The sequence below is a fragment of the Rana temporaria genome, chromosome 5 (assembly GCF_905171775.1).
Source record: "Rana temporaria chromosome 5, aRanTem1.1, whole genome shotgun sequence".
In the NCBI taxonomy this organism is placed as follows: domain Eukaryota; kingdom Metazoa; phylum Chordata; class Amphibia; order Anura; family Ranidae; genus Rana; species Rana temporaria.
Genome location: NC_053493.1, coordinates 171,014,170 through 171,032,396, shown reverse-complemented (window position 1 = coordinate 171,032,396; position 18,227 = coordinate 171,014,170). Strand labels below are relative to the sequence as shown.

General features: G+C 47.1%; 1 protein-coding gene across 5 annotated transcripts in view; it reads left to right on the top strand.

The window, feature by feature from the left end:
• The window catches only part of TERT (telomerase reverse transcriptase), a 194,568-nt gene that overhangs the window by 164,962 nt on the left and 11,379 nt on the right, over positions 1 to 18,227 (top strand). For 4 of the 5 annotated variants that reach the window (XM_040353379.1, XM_040353378.1, XM_040353380.1 and 1 more), the window contains one exon: positions 15,221 to 15,358. In XM_040353379.1, the coding sequence (XP_040209313.1) occupies positions 15,221 to 15,358 (138 nt within the window). Of the gene's footprint in view, positions 1 to 15,220; positions 15,359 to 18,227 lie in introns of those variants that run through there. The other variant, XM_040353381.1, reaches the window with a different exon arrangement.

Sequence of the window (18,227 nt, the reverse complement as noted above, 5' to 3'; positions counted from 1 at the left end):
ATCTTGAGGCATCCCAACCTAAAATGGGCTTACCTATCAGATCAGAAGCCCCCCCCCCCCTTCACATCAGAGTCCTAATCCCCCTTCTCCATTTTTAGATCACGGTCCTCAGTTCCTCACATCCTTTCACATCAGAGTCCTCAGCGCCCCCCTCCCCCCTATATTTACAAGAGAGTTATCCTTCTGATCTTCAACAGCTTGTTTATGGCAGCATGGCAGCAGGGCCGTTTGAAGGAATTTGGGGGCCCCAAGCAAATTGGACATGGAGGCCCCCCAACCCTCCCCGCACGCAAAGCCTACAAGAACCACAGCATAGATACTAAGCGGTCACAAATATGTCATCTGCCTGCTCTTCTCTGGACCCATGTGAAAGGGGCTTAAGGCTTCATTCACATGTGCAGCTGGGGGATGGTAAAACCAGGCCCTTGAGCCTGCTAGTCTGTCCGCTCAGAGCTGTACCAATGCCATGGCAAAAATTAAATAGCATGTCACATTAGGTGGGCGTTACCAACCAATGCAAGTCTAAGGCCGGGTACACACGGACAAACATGTATGGTGAAAGCGGTCCGTCGGACCGTTTTCACCATACATGTCTGCCAGAGGGCTTCTGTACGATGGTTGTACACACCATCGTACAGAAGTCCGCGCGTAAACAATACGCGGGGCGTGTCCGCGGTGTCGCCGCGTCGATGACGCGGTGTCGCCGCGACAATGACGCGGCGACGTGGGCGGCCCGCCTTTAAAATGCTTCCACGCATGCGTCGAAGTCATTCGACGCATGCGAGGGACGGCGGGCGCCTGGACATGTACGGTAGGTCTGTACTGACGACCGTACATGTCCGAGCGGGCTGAATTCCAGCGGGCTGTTTTAAAACAAGTCCAGGAATATTTGCCCGCTGGGAAAAGGCCCGGCGGGCAAATGTTTGCTGGAATTCGGCCCGCTCGCGCCCACACACGAGCAAACATGTCTGCTGAAACTGGCCTGCGGGCCAGTTTCAGCAGACATGTTTGCTCGTGAGTATGGGGCCTAAGGGGAGTGCCGCAACTGCCCCACAACCAAATGCAATGCATGTGATTGCAGCACACTAGTGCGGCATTTACGGGGTTAAATCAAGCAGTGAGAAAGTGACATAACACCTCGCCACCTGCCAAATGCCCTATGAAGAATGATTCAAAGTGGATTGCTTTTCACGGGATACTGCACATGCGAATGAGTCCCTAGAGGGGACTTTTCCTCACTTTATGAGTTCCTTTCACTTCCTGTTGCATCCTTGTGACAGGAAGTAAATGGAAATGTACCCAACAGTACACAGACTAAGGATGAGCTCTGGCGTGTTCATATAAGAACACGTGCAGAGCCCGCCAGGAAGTCTGCACGGCGCTGCGCTAATAACAGCCAGGGAGACATTTCACGATCCCTGCAGCCGAGCATCGGGACAATGTCTCCCTGGCTGTGATTAGCACAGCGCCGTGCTCACTTCCTGGCGGGCTCTGCACGTGTTCTATGCGAACACGCCAGAGCTCATCCTTAACACAGACATAGCCTGTCTAAAGCCAATTGTACTTGCGCTCTGCACATGTGCCTATCAGCCCCATAACATAACCAGCACTGTGTCCTAATTGTTCTGCCATAGAGACAGAGACCAGCGCTGTCAATTACAGGGGTAGGACCGAAACCCTGATTGTTCAGCCATTGGTGCAAAGTGGGAGAATTCTCCTATCCACTTGGAGGGAACTGGATCATATATATATTTTTACTGGTGTACTGATTAAAAAAAAAAAAACAATCAAAGTATTTGCTGCATAAAAGTTCTAAATGGAACAACAAGGGGGGTGGTAGATGGAGGAGGGAAGCATATAGGGACAGTTAACTGAACAAAGTGTAAATGCAGAGTGTAAAGTACAGTTCACTGAACAAAGTGTAAATGCAGAGCTCACTCATTGGATGGACGAGGCTGGAAGCTGGTGGCTCAGACATCATACACACAGCTTGGAATGTGTAGCAGCCAGGACTGCAGTTCTTCATATCTCCCGCACACATCTCTCCCTCTCTCTCCTGCACACAGCTGTACATCATGATAGGTGAGACAGGAGGAGGAGCTGTGGTGTCTCATGTTCAATGCAGGGAGGGGGGAGTGAACTCGCTGGGCTGTGTGAGAGGAGTGTCAGAGACACTCACTCCACTCAGCTGCAGACACTGGCCCGTAATGTGCAGACTGATTCTCCTGTCCTACGGATGGGAGAATCAGTCTGTTGTCTCGATCTGTCAGTGACCGGACTTCCCCGACCCTGCAAAGCGGGGACAAACTTCCTCCAGGGACGTCTGGTCAGCCTAACGCTACAGGCTGCAGCACTTATAGCAAGTGGCTGCTGGGGGCCCCTGGCCAGCTCGGGGGGCCCCCAGCAGTTGCTTGCTTTGCCTGTCCTGTTCCGACGGGCCTGCATGGCAGAGTGGGTGGGAGGTTGAGCTGCTCTTAAAGGGATAAACTTCCATCCCTTCTGAATGCTGGGACTGTTTTGCCCACCCTGAATTAACATCATGCATTCCCATGGTGCGGAAACATATGACACTGTGCAAAAATACCAGACACAGCGGAGCACCCCCTGGCATCTGGAAACGATACACCAGTGGTGCTATGGCACCCTGGCTGAGAGACACTCGTCTACATCATACAATAAATGTTTGGCAGTTAATCAGACTTAAAGGCTTGGCAAAGGACTTCTTGCTCCTGGACTGGCAGAATAAGATAATAAAAATGAGCATTCTCCCCAAAGTATTGTACTTATTACAAACAATTTCCAGTGCATTACCACTTGGTTTCTTGACATTATGTTCTACTTTATGTGGGCCGACAGTTCAGGATACACAAACACAAATTAAAGATGCTAAGGGGAGTGGTGGCCTCTGGGTTCCTGATATTACCAGGCGTGTCACTTTTTTTGTAATCACTTTTTTCCTTTATTATAACAAATCTCATTTTCCAATCAAAGTAAAAAAGAAACAATAAACAGACAGACAAAAACAATGCATACAATTTCTCCCTATAAAATCCCTTTAACATATAACCCTCGTTCCCCTTTCCCCTTGGATTGCTCTGGATCTGTACTCCTGTTTTACCCTTTTCATTCTATTTTATTTTTATTTTTTTTAAAAAGGAGCTTAATAATGCCCTATGGTTGAGATGAAAGCTGAATTCAGGGTAGTGGCGCTGCTGAGGTGTAGTATTTTGTGTGTCCTTATCTTCAATGTGACCAATTATACCAATAAGAGTTAGAGTGTCGGGCAGGTGAGAAAGCCGCCGCTCCAGGTGAGCACCTCCAGGCAATCACTGTCTGCTCAGGAACCAAATGGGTGCTGGCAATGCACAGGACATGCGGATAGAGAAATGGATGGACAGCCGCACTCCAAAAAGTCTTGAAAAAGACGTGCTCTTTATTGATGGAAAAAATGCACAGCATACAATTAGCATACAGTGTGGGAAAATAGCTGACGCGTTTCGCATTGACTTTCAATGCTTAATCATAGCTATAATTAAGCATTGAAAGTCAATGCGAAACGTGTCAGCTATTTTCCCCACTGTATGCTGATTGTATGCTGTGCATTTTTTCCATCAATAAACAGCACGTCTTTTTCAAGACTTTTTGGAGTGCGGCTGTCCATCCATTTCTCTATTAGAGTGTCGGGCACCTTGGTGCGGTGGGCTCATACAAAGAGCCTCCGGTAATGTTTAGAAGGTCCCCTAGTTAATGAGTAATTGTGATAAATTATACCCACTGATGGGCTTATAAGTGATATGGAAGTGCTTAGCCAGTGATGTCCTGGAGGTGTGTGTCCGGTATATCCTAAACCGCTAAGCTTCCCTCCTGCACCTCCACTAAGGTGTGTGAGTAAATATTGATTAGTGGTGCAAACAAGGAAAAAAACAAAATGGTGATGCAAACACAGAAGAAACAGATGGAATTGATGTGAAGTAATTCAGTGGGATGCACTCCCACTGATCAAACGTGTATAAATACAGCAAAATCCGTATGTGATTGACCAATGCGATAAACCACACTTATATATAAAAAACAAAATCTGTGGTGATTGACCAATGCACTAAACCACACTTATATATAAAAGTGTGATGAGCAACAAATAAACAGATGCAAGTTCTGTGACTGGGTGACTGATCATGGGGAGCCCCCCTAGGTTCCACAATATATCTTACTGCCCCCAGTCCCGTATCTTAGCAATAAATTGTGCAGTACATAATACAGTGATAGGTGGATAAACAGTTGCTGCCAGCCTTAAATCCTATGTCTGGATCAGCAAACGGACTTCTGTATTCCCCCCTTCTGGGTCCCCACTCACCATGATAGTAGTCCCAACAAGGGGGTGTTGAGCCTTACGGAACCAATGGGGTGTGTTGATCGCTTACCAGCTGATACCAGGTGGGATCCTTTGCGGTCCACAGGAACCTCGTGCAGTGGTGGTTAAGGTGATGGACGTGAAAGGAAAAAAGAAGTCCACATAGAGTAGTAGGTCCAGGTACTCTGGGCGAATTTGTTTGTAAAAAACTTCAACAGTTTCCAACAGAAAATAAAAATCGGGTTAAAAATAAAAAGCAAGAACTGGCCGAGATGCAATAAAAATTGTTAAAAATAATGGAGCAGAGCGTCAGGCAGGTCCTGGGTAGTGCTGCGGCTAAGCTGCGAGCGTGGAGTGTGTTTGCGTTCCACCGCAGTAAACTCCTTACCCGGAACTGGCTCTGACGTAGGACGTGTGACGTGCTTGCGGCTGAGTCACCTGAAGCGTTTCGTCGAATGGACGTTATCAAAGGTGATACCAGCCTATCACATCACACTTACTTTTATGTTCTAATCGGCAGCCAGGTCCCTCCCTTATGGGAGTATACAAAACCTCCCGCACAAATCGGATCCTTAGAGTGGTGTCTGTGTATGAGAGATTCACAGGCGGGTCTCGGTTTATACTGAAAAAGATGTAATTGCGCTGCTGTGAGTACAGCGGCACGCGTGGAATAAGTATTTTTACTATAATTAAGGGAGACCGCCAGTGGTGTCAGGGTTTGGTATTTAACTAGGGTCTCGGATGCCGGTTAGCCATATGGTCAGTCTTCTATACCAGCATCATATGCATGGGTACAACTTTGGAGAGAGAGAAAGGAAAAAATTAGTCCCCAGAAATGCACTTGTATCAAACAGGGGTTGGTAATCAAAGTGAAAAAAAATGATTATATATATATATATATATATATATATATATATATATATATATAAAATGAAATAAATGAGAAAGTCAACTCCTCTGTCCCTACTGCATATAAGCAGTTATTTATGACACATACCCCAATCAGATGTTTAAGGGTGGGGGAGGAGCCTTCCTCTCCTATGGGTGTATGTGCAGTATGAACTACCATAAAGTGCCCTCAAGCTGTGCATAATTTGTTATTATGTAACTTGGAGGCTCAAGGAATTTGTTTGAGAAAGAGCTAGTGCATAACATTTTTAAATCGTGCGTGAAAATTAAGAGTAATATTGTGCTTCTGTGTTGAGCTGTAATATGTCTGGGGCTTCATTCAGCCTCTTTAGTGTCATGTGATTGGCAGTGGTGCCATTAGTGAAAGTGGTTTTGATTATTTATATAAGATGTGACTAAAAGCATGAACTAGTGCACAGGGTTGTAATCTCCCCCACCTACAGGGGGTTAATATGATTGACAGTCCCTGCCCCACACCAGCTGGTGTGGGATGAGAAATTTGTCTCATTCCCCAAGGAGAAATTCTTGGAGGTTGGGGCAGTGGGTCAATAGGTTCAGGACTGGTGGTAGATGGATCCAATCACTTGGAGGGTGGCCCCTTTCTTGAATCTGAATGAGTTTTTCCAGACATAGTCAGTAGGGAACCCCTCTCTGCCTTGCAGTAACGGCATGAGATATTTGATTGTAGTGATTTTGTTGAATGAGAGCTGATGGCTTGCTGGGGTGAGCATAGGATTTCTAGTAATTTGATATATAACAATTGAGGTCTATGTCCAAGTTCATCCCTTTTAGGGGCTAAGGACCTCAAACGGTATATCCATTCTGTTTCATTCTGGGATTGTATCTTTTTGTTTCCGCCTCTCCAGTGGTCTTGTATTATGTCCACCCCATAAAAGATCGTTTGTGATGGGTCTTTTTTTGTGGGCTTCACTGAAATGTTTGGATAGGCTATGATTAGGGAATCCTTTCCGTATATTTTTTATGTGTTCTCGAATGCGGACTTTAAGGGGTCTGGTTGTACGCCCCACAAACTGTAATTTGCAGGGGCATTCCACTACGTATGTGACATTGCACGTGATGAGCTTTTTGATTTGGAATTCCTTTTTGTTAGTGCTAGATGTAAACTTCAGACGTCTTCTGGCTTGTTTTTTACTCTTCTTACAGGGGAGGCATCTTTGACACCTGTAGAAACCCTTCAGTTCTGGGCATATTTCCACTGTTTTTGGTGGGTTTACTACATTGTGGACCAAATGGTTCCTCAGAGTAGGTGCCCTCTGATAAATGAAGTTGGGCTTCATTGGCAGAATACTTCCTAGTGTTCTGTCTTCCTTTAATATGGGCCAGTATTTCTTCAAGATTTTTTCCAGCTGGCAATGTTGGGTGCTGTACCCTGTTATGAAGGCTATGTCATTGGTGTTCCTTTTGGGTTTGTGTGGGTTTTGTCTTAATAATGTGGTTATTTCTGTTTTACGTATTTGTTCCTTAAGTTTGGTCAACTGTGCTAGTTGGTACCCCTTTTCCACGGACCTTTTTGATTAAGACATCCGCCTGTCTTTCGAAATCTTCAACCCTGTGGCAATTCCTCCTAATCCTTAGGAGTTGTCCCTTTGGGATGTTGGATATCCACTTGGGGTGGTGACAACATGATGTGGGTATGTACCCATTCCGGTGCGTTTTTAAAAAAAACTTCTGGGTACACAGCACTTCTTCGCTCTTGAAAATCTCGAGGTCCAGGAATTCTATAGTATTTGCATGCCATTTGCCCGTGAATTTGATGCCATATATGTTGTTATTCCAGTCTTTCATGAAGTTTTCTAATGTTTCAGGTGTTCCTTCCCACAAAATGAAGATATCGTCTATGTAACGTTTGTATAATCTCATTTGTGTTATATTGCGGCCATAGACGTACTGTTCTTCCCACATATCCATGAATAAATTAGCCACACTGGGGGCATAGCGGGCCCCCATGGCTACACCCCTGGTCTGTACGAAGTATTCCCTATTATACCAAAAATGGTTATTCTGCATAGCCAGTTGTAGACCTTCCAATATATAGGAGATTTGTTCCTGCCTCATATGAGTTGATTCATGTAAGGCTTTCTCTACCCCTTTCAAACCGTCAAGTTGTTTAATACTCGTGTACAGAGACTCCACATCAATGGTGGCAAGAAGGCTTGACAACATACTTTCATGTACAATCACAATTGACTAGCACCACATATAGCCCTTCATTTTTCACTCGTTCGATCTTTTTATCTATCCATGTATGGTCTCTGGTTTCCATAATTTTGGAAACCTATGTTCACATAGGGATGTTCCCCTTCTTTTATTCCTATACTATACTAATAGATTTCATTCTTGTATCACTATCTTCTCACATATGTGATATATCCAACACTGGTCTGCACTCCATATATATATATATATATATATATATATATATATATATATATATATACCTTTCTGTTTAATTCACATTTAGAAATTTCGGTTTGGTATATATTCTATAGCACTTCAGCACGCACCCTCTTCTTTTTCACTTTTAGTGTTATCCCCGCACAGTTGTAGTGCCCGTAGGCGCCTCTTCACATCAGAGAACTTGGCCCGGCGTCGCTGCACCTCCGCCGAGAAGTCCGGGTAGAGGTACACCCGGACTCCATTCACCTGGACATTAGCCTTCTCCCTGGCATGTCGCTGCACTGCCTCCCTGTCTTTATAATGCAGGAGACAGTCAAGGATGGGTCTAAGGGGGGCACCAGGCTGTGGTGGGCGACCAGGCGTGCAATGCGCCCTCTCTAGCGTGAAGAATGGGAAAAAAGGACTCCTTACCGAAGACATCCATCAGCCATCCTTCAACAAAGGTCGTGGGGTCCCGGCCCTGGGTCTTCTCTGGCAACCCCACTATGCGCACGTTGTTCCGCCTTAAATGGTTTTCCATGTCATCCGCTCTGTTATTAGTGTCTCTGGCAAGCTGATGTGCAACATGGGCCTCCCGAGCAACTGGGGGCAGCTTATCTTCATTCTCACTCACCCGGCTTTCTACCGCTGTTGTGCGTTCACGGATCTTTTGTAAGTCCTGTCTCAGCAGGGATACGTCTTCTCTCAGTCCCCCAAACTGCACTGCTTCAGTGAATACCCTTAAAGAGCAAACATGTACCGCCCTGAGTATCTCAGCCAGAGTCGGTTGCACCGTGTCCTCTGCATCAGCATCTGTATCTGCTTGCTGGGGAAGAGACTGCTCCACTCTACCGACCAGCTCTCCACTGCTCCCCGCCTCTCCATCTGACTGCTCCTGTGGGGCCTGCACTGCCATGTGGGACTGCTCTGATGCCCCCCCCCCCCCCGCGCGGTCTGATCTTGGGGACCCCCCAGCTTTTGGGTATAAGTCATGTCTCTCAGGTAGTCCTTACCCTGCGCCTTTAGCGACCGCTTACTGGTCCCCTCCTTGGACTTCTCAGTGCCTCGTGGCGTGCGCTTAGCCAGGGCTGCGGCGGCGCAATCTTGGATTTAGAGCCCCGGAAAATCATCGTTTTTTTTTGCCATTCTGCGAGTGCAGAGAGCCGGCGGGTGGACCGGGAGGGTGACCGGTTTGATAGCCAGTGGGAAAGCCGTTCGGAGCTGTCAGATCACTGCTGGGAGAGGATCAATAGACTGTGCCGTGGAGGCGCTGTGCGACACACGTCTTCTCACATGCCGGTCTTGGCCACGCCCCCAGAAAATATATTTGAAACCATCCAGACACTAGAGATCTATTTAACATGCCCCTCCTCATTCAAGTCAACTTTGTCAAGAGATGGAAGAAACTGTACACAGGATAGGACCTCTAGCTCCCATAATACCTGATACAACTGAATAGTATGTAAGCAGCTTGATTAGGCCATGGTTGTGTGAACTGATCTTATAGGGAACAAGCCTTTCACCTTGTCATGTGGTGGTACTGCACTGGGAAATCCTGCCCCACATAGTCCCTATGAACCTGGTATGATGACTGAGCCCTAAAACAAGCTCATCATACACTATTTTTTCACACTGAATTTCCCTTGGCCCAATATATTACTCCAGGCCCTGGCTACACAGTTGGGGATAATATGATTTAAAGTGGAACTAAACCCTCCTATACTTTTCTGTTTAGGAAGCTGCCATCTGGCCTCTGTTTGATCTGCAACTGCCATGGTGCTGCACATGTGATCAGTTGTGACACTAGCCATTTGATGGTTTGGTAGTTTGGTTGACAGCACAAGCAAATGTGACAGCATTTACCTCAGTGTTGTGTCAAAATAGCCAATTGATCGAGATCTCCAATCACATCACTTCCGATTACTGTAAAGCATCAGTAATTGGAGATTTACACTAATTGCTGGTTTGACACTACACGTGTATACACTCCAGTACACAATATTATGAGCAGACATTGTTGGTCCATCTGATACTAACCAACAACATGGCCACCTTCAAGGCGGCGCCAACTTTAGCCACTGTTCTGTCAAAACGGCAAACTCTTCATGTACCAGAGTGTACATGCTTGCCGATGATGTGTCAAAACAGTAATTTTGTGTAAATCTCCAATTACTGATGCTTTACAGTAACCGGAAGTGACGTGATTGGAGATCTCTAATTGTTTTTTTTTTTTTTACAGAACACATGTAACTGTAAAAGACATGTAACTGCCTTTTGAAACTGTTAAATCGTTGAGTTTAGTTCCACTTCAAAACCAATCCTTGGGTAGCACAAACTATGATGCACACAAGAAAGTGACTAGCCTTTACCATATGGGAATTACTCTTTCAAGGAAGTAGAAAGTGCAAGCTTGGAACAAGAACTAGCCTTTTTCTTGGCATTGTCCGTAGGATTCACCTGCCACCTCTCCTGAATTGCCTTGCCATTTCTTGCTGTCCCTCACTTCTATTAATGTTCTCTCCTCACAACCCCCCCCCCTCCTTATATATACAGTATATATACAGTATACAGCAAAATTTCTAGGTAGTTGTGAAGAATTTCTGTAATGTAAGAATGCTTTCAAAAATGTTTACTTTTTAATTGTTTATTTTTATTAATTTACAGAATGCAAAGTGAGCGAACAGAAGAATAATCTAAATCAAATGAATATTTGGTGTGTCTACCCTTTTGCCTTTAAACCAGCATCAATTTTTACACTTGCACACTTTGTACACTTGCCCAAAGTTGGGGCTTTTGTGGAATTAGAGTCAGGTGAATGAGTAACCATTATACTAAGCAGGTGCCAATGATAATAAGTTTCATATGTAGTTTGAAACACCATCATTAACTGAAACAGCTGTGTAGGAGGCTTAAGGCCAGGTTCACACTGGTACGAGGTTAAAAAGTAATTTATCAGCATTTACTCTATTCCCTCGGCCCAAGTCAAGGCAAACGGAATCCTTTCGGAACCGTTTCAGATTACAAATGGTACAAGACAGGGTTGCCCGCTTTCGCACCTTCTCTTTGCACTGGTCTTGGAGCCCTTTTGTGTACTGTAAGGTCCAATCCGGATATAGCGGTGGTGAAGGTGGGCGGGGGCCAATACAAAATCGCGGCCTATGCGGATGACCTTCTGTTTTCACTGACTAACCCGATAGTGTCTCTCCCGAACCTACTTAAGGAATTCGACAGGTATGGAAGGCTGTCTAACTTTAAAATCAATTATGATAAATTACCTGCCATAGGGATTAATATACCGGCTAGTAAACCTCACTTGCTGCAATCGCACTTCGGATTCAGATGGTCTGACACCTCCCTCTCCTACCTGGGAAATCTGATTCCTAAAGATTTGAAATGTACATTTGAGCTCAACTTCCCACCTCTGCTGACCAGAACAAGGTTGCTTTTGGAGGAATGAACTGGTGGCCTCCACTCTTGGTTCGGCAGGTGTAATCTTCTGAAAATGTCCATCCTCCCAAAGTTCCTTTACTTATTTCAGGCATTACCAATTAGGATCCCGCTCCAATATTTCAAACAAGTGAATTCCCTTTTTACCAGGTTTATCTGGGCAAAGTCTAGGCCTAGATTGAAGAGGCGATATCTAACTTTGCCTAAACATTACGGAGGACTGGCTCTCCCCGATACCCGGCACTACTATTCTGCAGTCCACCTAGGGAGAATAATAGATTGGAACCGGCATGGCAAAAAACAAACTGTGGACACAGTTAGAGCAGGCGCAGTCTGCCGCCAAGCTAGGAGGGGCCGTCTGGTGCTATGATCGACTCCCCCCAGGAATGAAACTACACCCGGTGATAGGCACTACTCTCCGGAGAGGCGTCTCCACGTTATTTACAACCACTCTTTCCTCTAGGGAATCACCCATGTATCCGATACTGGGCAATCCTGCCTTTCCCCCGGGTTGGACGAGGCGGCTTATGAGACGATTCGGACATCGGGCAGAGATTAGGCCCTCCATTTTCTGACTGACAGGATAAGGAAAAATAAAAAACAGAGGGCGCCTCCAGGTTAAACGTTTAAAAAGCTTGTTTAATGCACAGACAACAGTGTTAACTTACATAGTAAAATCTTAAAATCCAGTATGGAAATTTACTCGTTCAATGCTGGGGGGGGGCGGGTAGAAGGGACGTCGATCCGGGCTAGTTGTTATGCTGATCTTGCTCTCTGGTTGCTCTCCTAAGCCAGTCAGTCCTTTTGCTGTGAAAACAGCTGGTCCGGAGGGATAGTGGAAACGAGGCCCGGAGCTCAGCGTAGGCCGCGGTGACGTCACCAAATGCGCGCTAAGTCATTCGACGGCGCCAGCTTTGAAACGTCGTCGCATTTGGTGACGTCACCGCGGCCTACGCTGAGATCCGGGCCTCGTTTCCACTATCCCTCCGGACCAGCTGTTTTCACAGCAAAAGGACTGACTGGCTTAGGAGAGCAACCAGAGAGCAAGATCAGCATAACAACTAGCCCGGATCAACGTCCCTTCTACCCCCCCCCCCCCCCCCCCAGCATTGAACGAGTAAATTTCCATACTGGATTTTAAGATTTTACTATGTAAGTTAACACTGTTGTCTGTGTATTAAACAAGCTTTTTAAACGTTTAACCTGGAGGCGCCCTCTGTTTTTTATTTTTCCTTATCCTGCATACATGTTTGGAGTCCCTGCTCTGGTCTCCCCTGCTTTGGAAGGCTTGCCCTAGGACAGCGATTTTGGGACCATCAGCTCATCACAGAACAGTGTCTCTCCCTCCAAGACCCATCGCATCACTCATCATTCCCAGGTTCACATTTTTCTTATTTTATTTTTGTCATTTTTCATTTTTTGAATTTTCTTGATTTATTTTTTGTAACAAGGATTCATCATCCATTCAGCGGACTCTTTCTTTACCCATGTGTCACTAATTTTCAGCGCCACAATCTCCTTTGATTTTCTGACTGACAATCGTTGGCCCTCGGTGGTCACGTTAACGGACGACATATGGCCAGTTTAGGCTCCCTTTCTGAAATTCACGGAGATTGCATCATTTCCGCCACTCAATACCTAACCCAACGCAACACAATCGTGCCTTGACAACGTTTGAGGATTACTGTGGGGGGGAGGGTGTGGTGCCCAATGTTCTATCCAAAACCCATTCTATGCTCACCTCCCCTGCGGAACAACCCGAGTTGCAATTTTTACAAAAATGGGAAACAGATTTGCAGTGCTCATTCTCCAACGCCCAGAAGCAATCTATTATCGAGTGCTCTCTAATAACCTCTATCTGCACAAAGATTCAGGAACTTAATTATAAGATTCTGACCGATGGTACTACACTCCCAGCCGACTACACAAGCTCTTCCCGGCCACCACAGACAGATGCTGGAGATGTCAGATAGGGAGGGGGATGCTCCTCCACCTCTTCTGGTCTTGCCCTCTACTGCAGCAATACTGGACGACAGTCCGCGAGGTCACTCAAAAATGTACAGACCATCAAATCAAAGACGACCCAGCCGCTATTTTGCTCCATGCTACTTCAATCCTGGCTCGGAGTTACAAAAAGTCGATTGTGAGACACCTCCTGAATGCAGCCAAGGCCTGCATTCCACTTCTATGGAAGAAAAATTATCCTCCGACTACGGGGATGTGGCTGCGTAGGGTGGGAAAAAAAAAAGTAATTTAATGGGCAGCTTCGGGGGTCTCTTCCGATTTCTGCCCTCTCCGGCTCTTCTCCGCTCTCTCTCCGGTTCTTCTGCCAAGTCTCCTCTGCTATCCTCCGCTAAGTTCTGCTTTTTTGCCCGCTCTTGCCCAGTCTTGTCCATTGTCTTCTTACCTCTGCTCTTCTTCCGATGTTGACACAACACTCTCTCCCGCTCTGTGCCACTTCTTATATTGGCATGGGGTGGGGTCACCGAGGCCTGCCCCTTGTGACGTCACCACCCATCATGCCACGGGCAGTGATATCATAAGGGGTGGGGCCTCTGAAAGATGTCACCCCGCCCATGCCAATATATATAGTGGCATGTCAACATTGGAAGAAGAGCAGAGGGAAGAAGACAATGGAGAAGATCAGGCAAGAGGGAGCAAAAGAGCAGAAAATAGTGGAGGAGACCCGGCAGAAGACGGAGGGAGAAAAACCGGAGAGAGAGGAGAGAAGAAGTCGGAGAGACCCCCGGAGCTGCCTAATAAATTACTTTAAAAACCTGTCTAGTCTGTTTTATTTTTGACACTTTTTTTTTCCAGGTCAATGGGTAGAGGTACAATGTACCCCATACTCTTTCACATAAGGTGGGGGGGCGGAATCTGGGGGCCCCCTTATTAAAGAGGGCTCGCAGATTCTGATAAGCCCCTGTCCGCAGACCCCGACAACCAACGGCCAGGGTTGTCGGAATGAGGCCCTTGTCCTCATCAACATTGGGACAAGGTGCTTTGGGGTGGGGGGGCACAGGGCTTAACTGCCCCAAAGCACCCACCCCCCCATGTTGAGGGCATGTGGCCTGGTACGGTTCAGGAGGGACGAGCGCTCGCTTATCCCCACCCCCTTTCCTGACCGGCCTGGCTGCGTGCTCGGATAAGGGTCTGGTATGGATTTTGGGTATGGTATGGTAAAATCCATACCAGACCAAAGGGCCTGGTATGCTCTTAGAGGGGATATCCATGCCGTTTTTCCTCAAGATTCATACCTGACAGTACCTGGTATTGTCGGGGATCGAAGTTGGATCCCCATTCATTGAAGTCGGACGCATCGGCTTTCCGGTGAGAATCCTGGAGGAGTGGGAGGGGACATCCCGCCGCTCTTACCGGGCCTCCCATCCTACCGGGAGACCCGATCCATGATGCGGCACCTAGAGAGAGACTGGCACGAAGCCGTAAATGGCTTCCTGCCAGTCTCCTGAATGTAAACACGCGCCAGATTTAAAAAAATATACAGTATTCAGAATTGCTGTTTTCGGCGATCTAAATACTTTGACGTGTAAAGGAGGAATTTGGGCTCTTTTAGACCCCCGATCCCTCCATAAGGAGTACCACCTATTACTGTCACAAGGGATGTTTACATTCCTTGTGACAGCAATAAAAGTGATCAAATTTTTTTTATTTTTTAAAACACAATATAATAATGTCAAAATAACTCGCTCAGCAAAGACAACGCATACGGAAGTCGCACCCGCATATGTAAACCGTGTTCAAATCACACATGTGGGGTATCGCCGCGATCGTCAGAGTGAGAGCAATAATTCTAGCACTAGACCTCCTCTGTAACTCTAACCTGGTAACTGTAAAAAAAATTCAAGCGCCGCCTATGGAGATTATTAGGTATCATCGTTTGTCACCATTCCACGAGTGCGTGCAATTATAAAGCGTTACATGTTCGGTATCTATTTACTTTTAAAAAAATGCACATACCCACTGGGTTACACATATCTATTGTTTCTAAAATTTTTTGCCATGCATTATCATTTTGTTTCCATAATTTTGTTAATTGTAACATAATCTACACTTTTCATGTATACGTATCATTTGTATTTTTTTATATATCTGCAGGAATTGCTCTTGGAACGAAGAATGCACCTGGACTATTCTCCTTTGAATCAGCGCAGTGGCTCTGCTACCATGCATTCATCACCAAGTTGTCTAAGCACAAGGCTTTGTACAAATGTTTGCTTGGCTCGCTTCAACATTGTAAGTAGATGGCTGTTGTGATATTTGTTGGGTCACAAAGATATTAGTGATAACAATCTGCTAGCCTAGGTTCACACTAGTGCTGTTGAATAAAAATGCATTTCTCTTCCGTTCATTGACAGACACAGCGCTGCCTTATTCAGAACCATTGGCTTATACCGCTTCCATTACAGGAGTAGGACACTATGCAGAAAAAAGACTTGGCTATGCCTATGGGCAGTCCTAGGTGGTATACATCCCCCTCTCTGCTATAGGGCTTCAGATTTGTTTTCTGCCTAGTCAGGAGTAAGGACCTAGTTCCCTGCTGGGATCTCTGGTCCTGGCAATTTTTATTTATTTTTTATTTTTAAACCAATCTTTTTTCCTGCAAGATCTACAATCAACTGGCCAGCGAGCATGTGCAGACCACAGCTTCACTCTAGGTCGGCCGCGACATAGCCTCACTGGATGGCGAGTTACACACCTCACGGGGATGCATACGACCGGGTCTCGGCCAGAGTACGCATGAGCGATGTCATGGAGGGACTAGCCCCGAGACCCCGGAACAGCAGGTTGCTGAGTGCTGCGTACGAGCCCAAGATAGCCGCCTTCAGTGCCACCGCCGGATTTTGTTTCACTAGGGGTTGTATATTATTTCCCACATAATCCTCCACCCTGATCATGATCTAAACGCCTAAGTAGGTGAACTCGTCCACCCACCTGAGCGGGCTATTTAACGGGGGTCTTAGGAGGCTGGGACTGAGCGGAAACAGGACCGACTTGTCCCAGTTTATGCGAATCCCTGAGTAGCGCCCAAATCGGTTAAACATCTCCAATGCCATTCGCAGCGAGGATGAAGTATCCTCCAGATATAACAGAGTGTCATCCGCGTATAGGGACAACTTCTCCTCCCGCGGGCCCACGCAGCCTCTCCTCGGCTCTAAGCTGTATGGCCAGCGGTTCCAGCGCAAGTGCAAATAGACCCAGGGATAGTGGACACCCCTGTCGCGTGCCCCGGGCCAGTGAAAAAGTCTCTGAGAGGCAGCCATTGGTACGGATTCTGGCTACTGAGCTAGTATATAACATACGCACCCAGTGCAGGAACCCCTGACCAAACCCAAATCCCATGAGGACCCTCCAAAGGTAGCCCCACTCTACAGAATCAAAAGCCTTCTCTGCATCGAGTGAGGCCACTACACCCGTTGAGTCCTCATCCGCCCTGTCTATGTGGGTAAGGAGCCTCCTAATATTAATATCCGTGCCCCTGCCCGGCATAAACCCAGTCTGGTCCGGGTGAATTAGAGCCGCTATGACCGTATTTAACCTAGTGGCGAGCACCTTGGCCAATATTTTTGCGTCCACGTTCAGGAGGGATATGGGGCGGTACGAGGAGCAGAACAACGGGTCCTTCCCGGGCTTGGGAATCACAACAATGACCGTCTCCTTCATGGTGTCAGGAAGTCCCCCGGATTCCTTCGACGAGGCAAACATGACCTGCAGTCTAGGGGCTAGTTCAGTTGCATAGTGCTTGTAGAACTCTACAGGGATACCATCAGGCCCCGGCGACTTGCCAGGCTGCATAGACTTCAGTGCCTGGAGGATCTCCTTTACCGTAATGGGAGAGTCCAATCGATCTCTGTACGTAGATGTGAGGACCGGTAGGTCGACATCAGCCAAGTAGCGAGTTAGGTCCTCTTCCCATAATCCACCCTGGATCTATATAGTGCCTAATAAAATTCAGCAAAGCAGAGATTAATCTCAGCCGGGGAGTGTACCGCGACCCCAACAGAGTTCTGTATCTGCGAGATGCTTAGGCCCCCCGTCTGTTCCTTAGAGAGCCAGGCCAGAAGTCTTCCCGACCTTTCCCCCTATTCAAAAAATTCTCTGAGACTGAGCCAACAGTTTCTTCTGGGTGAGCGAGGTGCGCAGGCGGAGGACCTCTCTAGTCAGGGCCTGTAGCTGTGCATAGTGCCGGGGGTCTCTAGTCCTAACATAAGTTGCCTCCTCTAGTGATGCTTCCCTCTCAGCTCTGGTCAGTTCTGTCCTATGCTCTTTACGAACTCTGGCAATAATGGTCTGGTAGTGACCCCGTGTCGCAGCCTTGAAGGCCTCTCACACCGTCACCGCCGCAGCAGAGTCAGCGTTGGTCGCCCAGTAGCCGGTCAGTTCCACTCCAAACTGTCCCTCCACCTCAGCATCTGAGATCCAGTATCTCGACAACCTCCACAGGTTAGGGATCAGACCCAAAAAAAGGATCTAGAACCAGGAGCAGTGGCGCATGATCCGAGATCCCCCTAGGCAATATGCGAACATCCATGACCGGATGACAGGAGCTCCCGCATATACCAGATCGATGCGAGAGAACGTCTTGTGGGACGCCGATCGGCACGTATAGGCTCGGGCCTGGGGGTTTCTCCACCTCCACACATCCGTGAGCCCATAGGTGTCCGCCCAGTTGGCCAGACCAGGGTAGGCCTGCCTCACCGACGACATCCTGTCCATGCCAGGATCAGGGACCATATTGAAGTTCAGCTATCTTAGTCGTCACTTGGTTCAGCAGGGTCAGAGAGGCCAGAGGCGGCAGGTACAACCCCACTACGGTCCAGGTTAAGGAGTGAATTTTAGCATGAAGTATAACAAATCTACCGTCCGGGTCCAAGACTGGATCCAGCAGGCGAAACGAAAGGGACTTGTGCACCAGCACACTGACCCCCCTCGCAAAATTAGAGTATGTAGAGTGATAATGATGGCCCACCCATGGTTTATGTAATGCGAGAGTTCTGCTCCCCACCAGGTGTGTTTCCAAAAGTATACATACATGCGGGTGATGTGCCCTGAGAAATTGGAATACAAGAGAATGTTTAGTAGGTGAATTGAGCCCCCTGGTGTT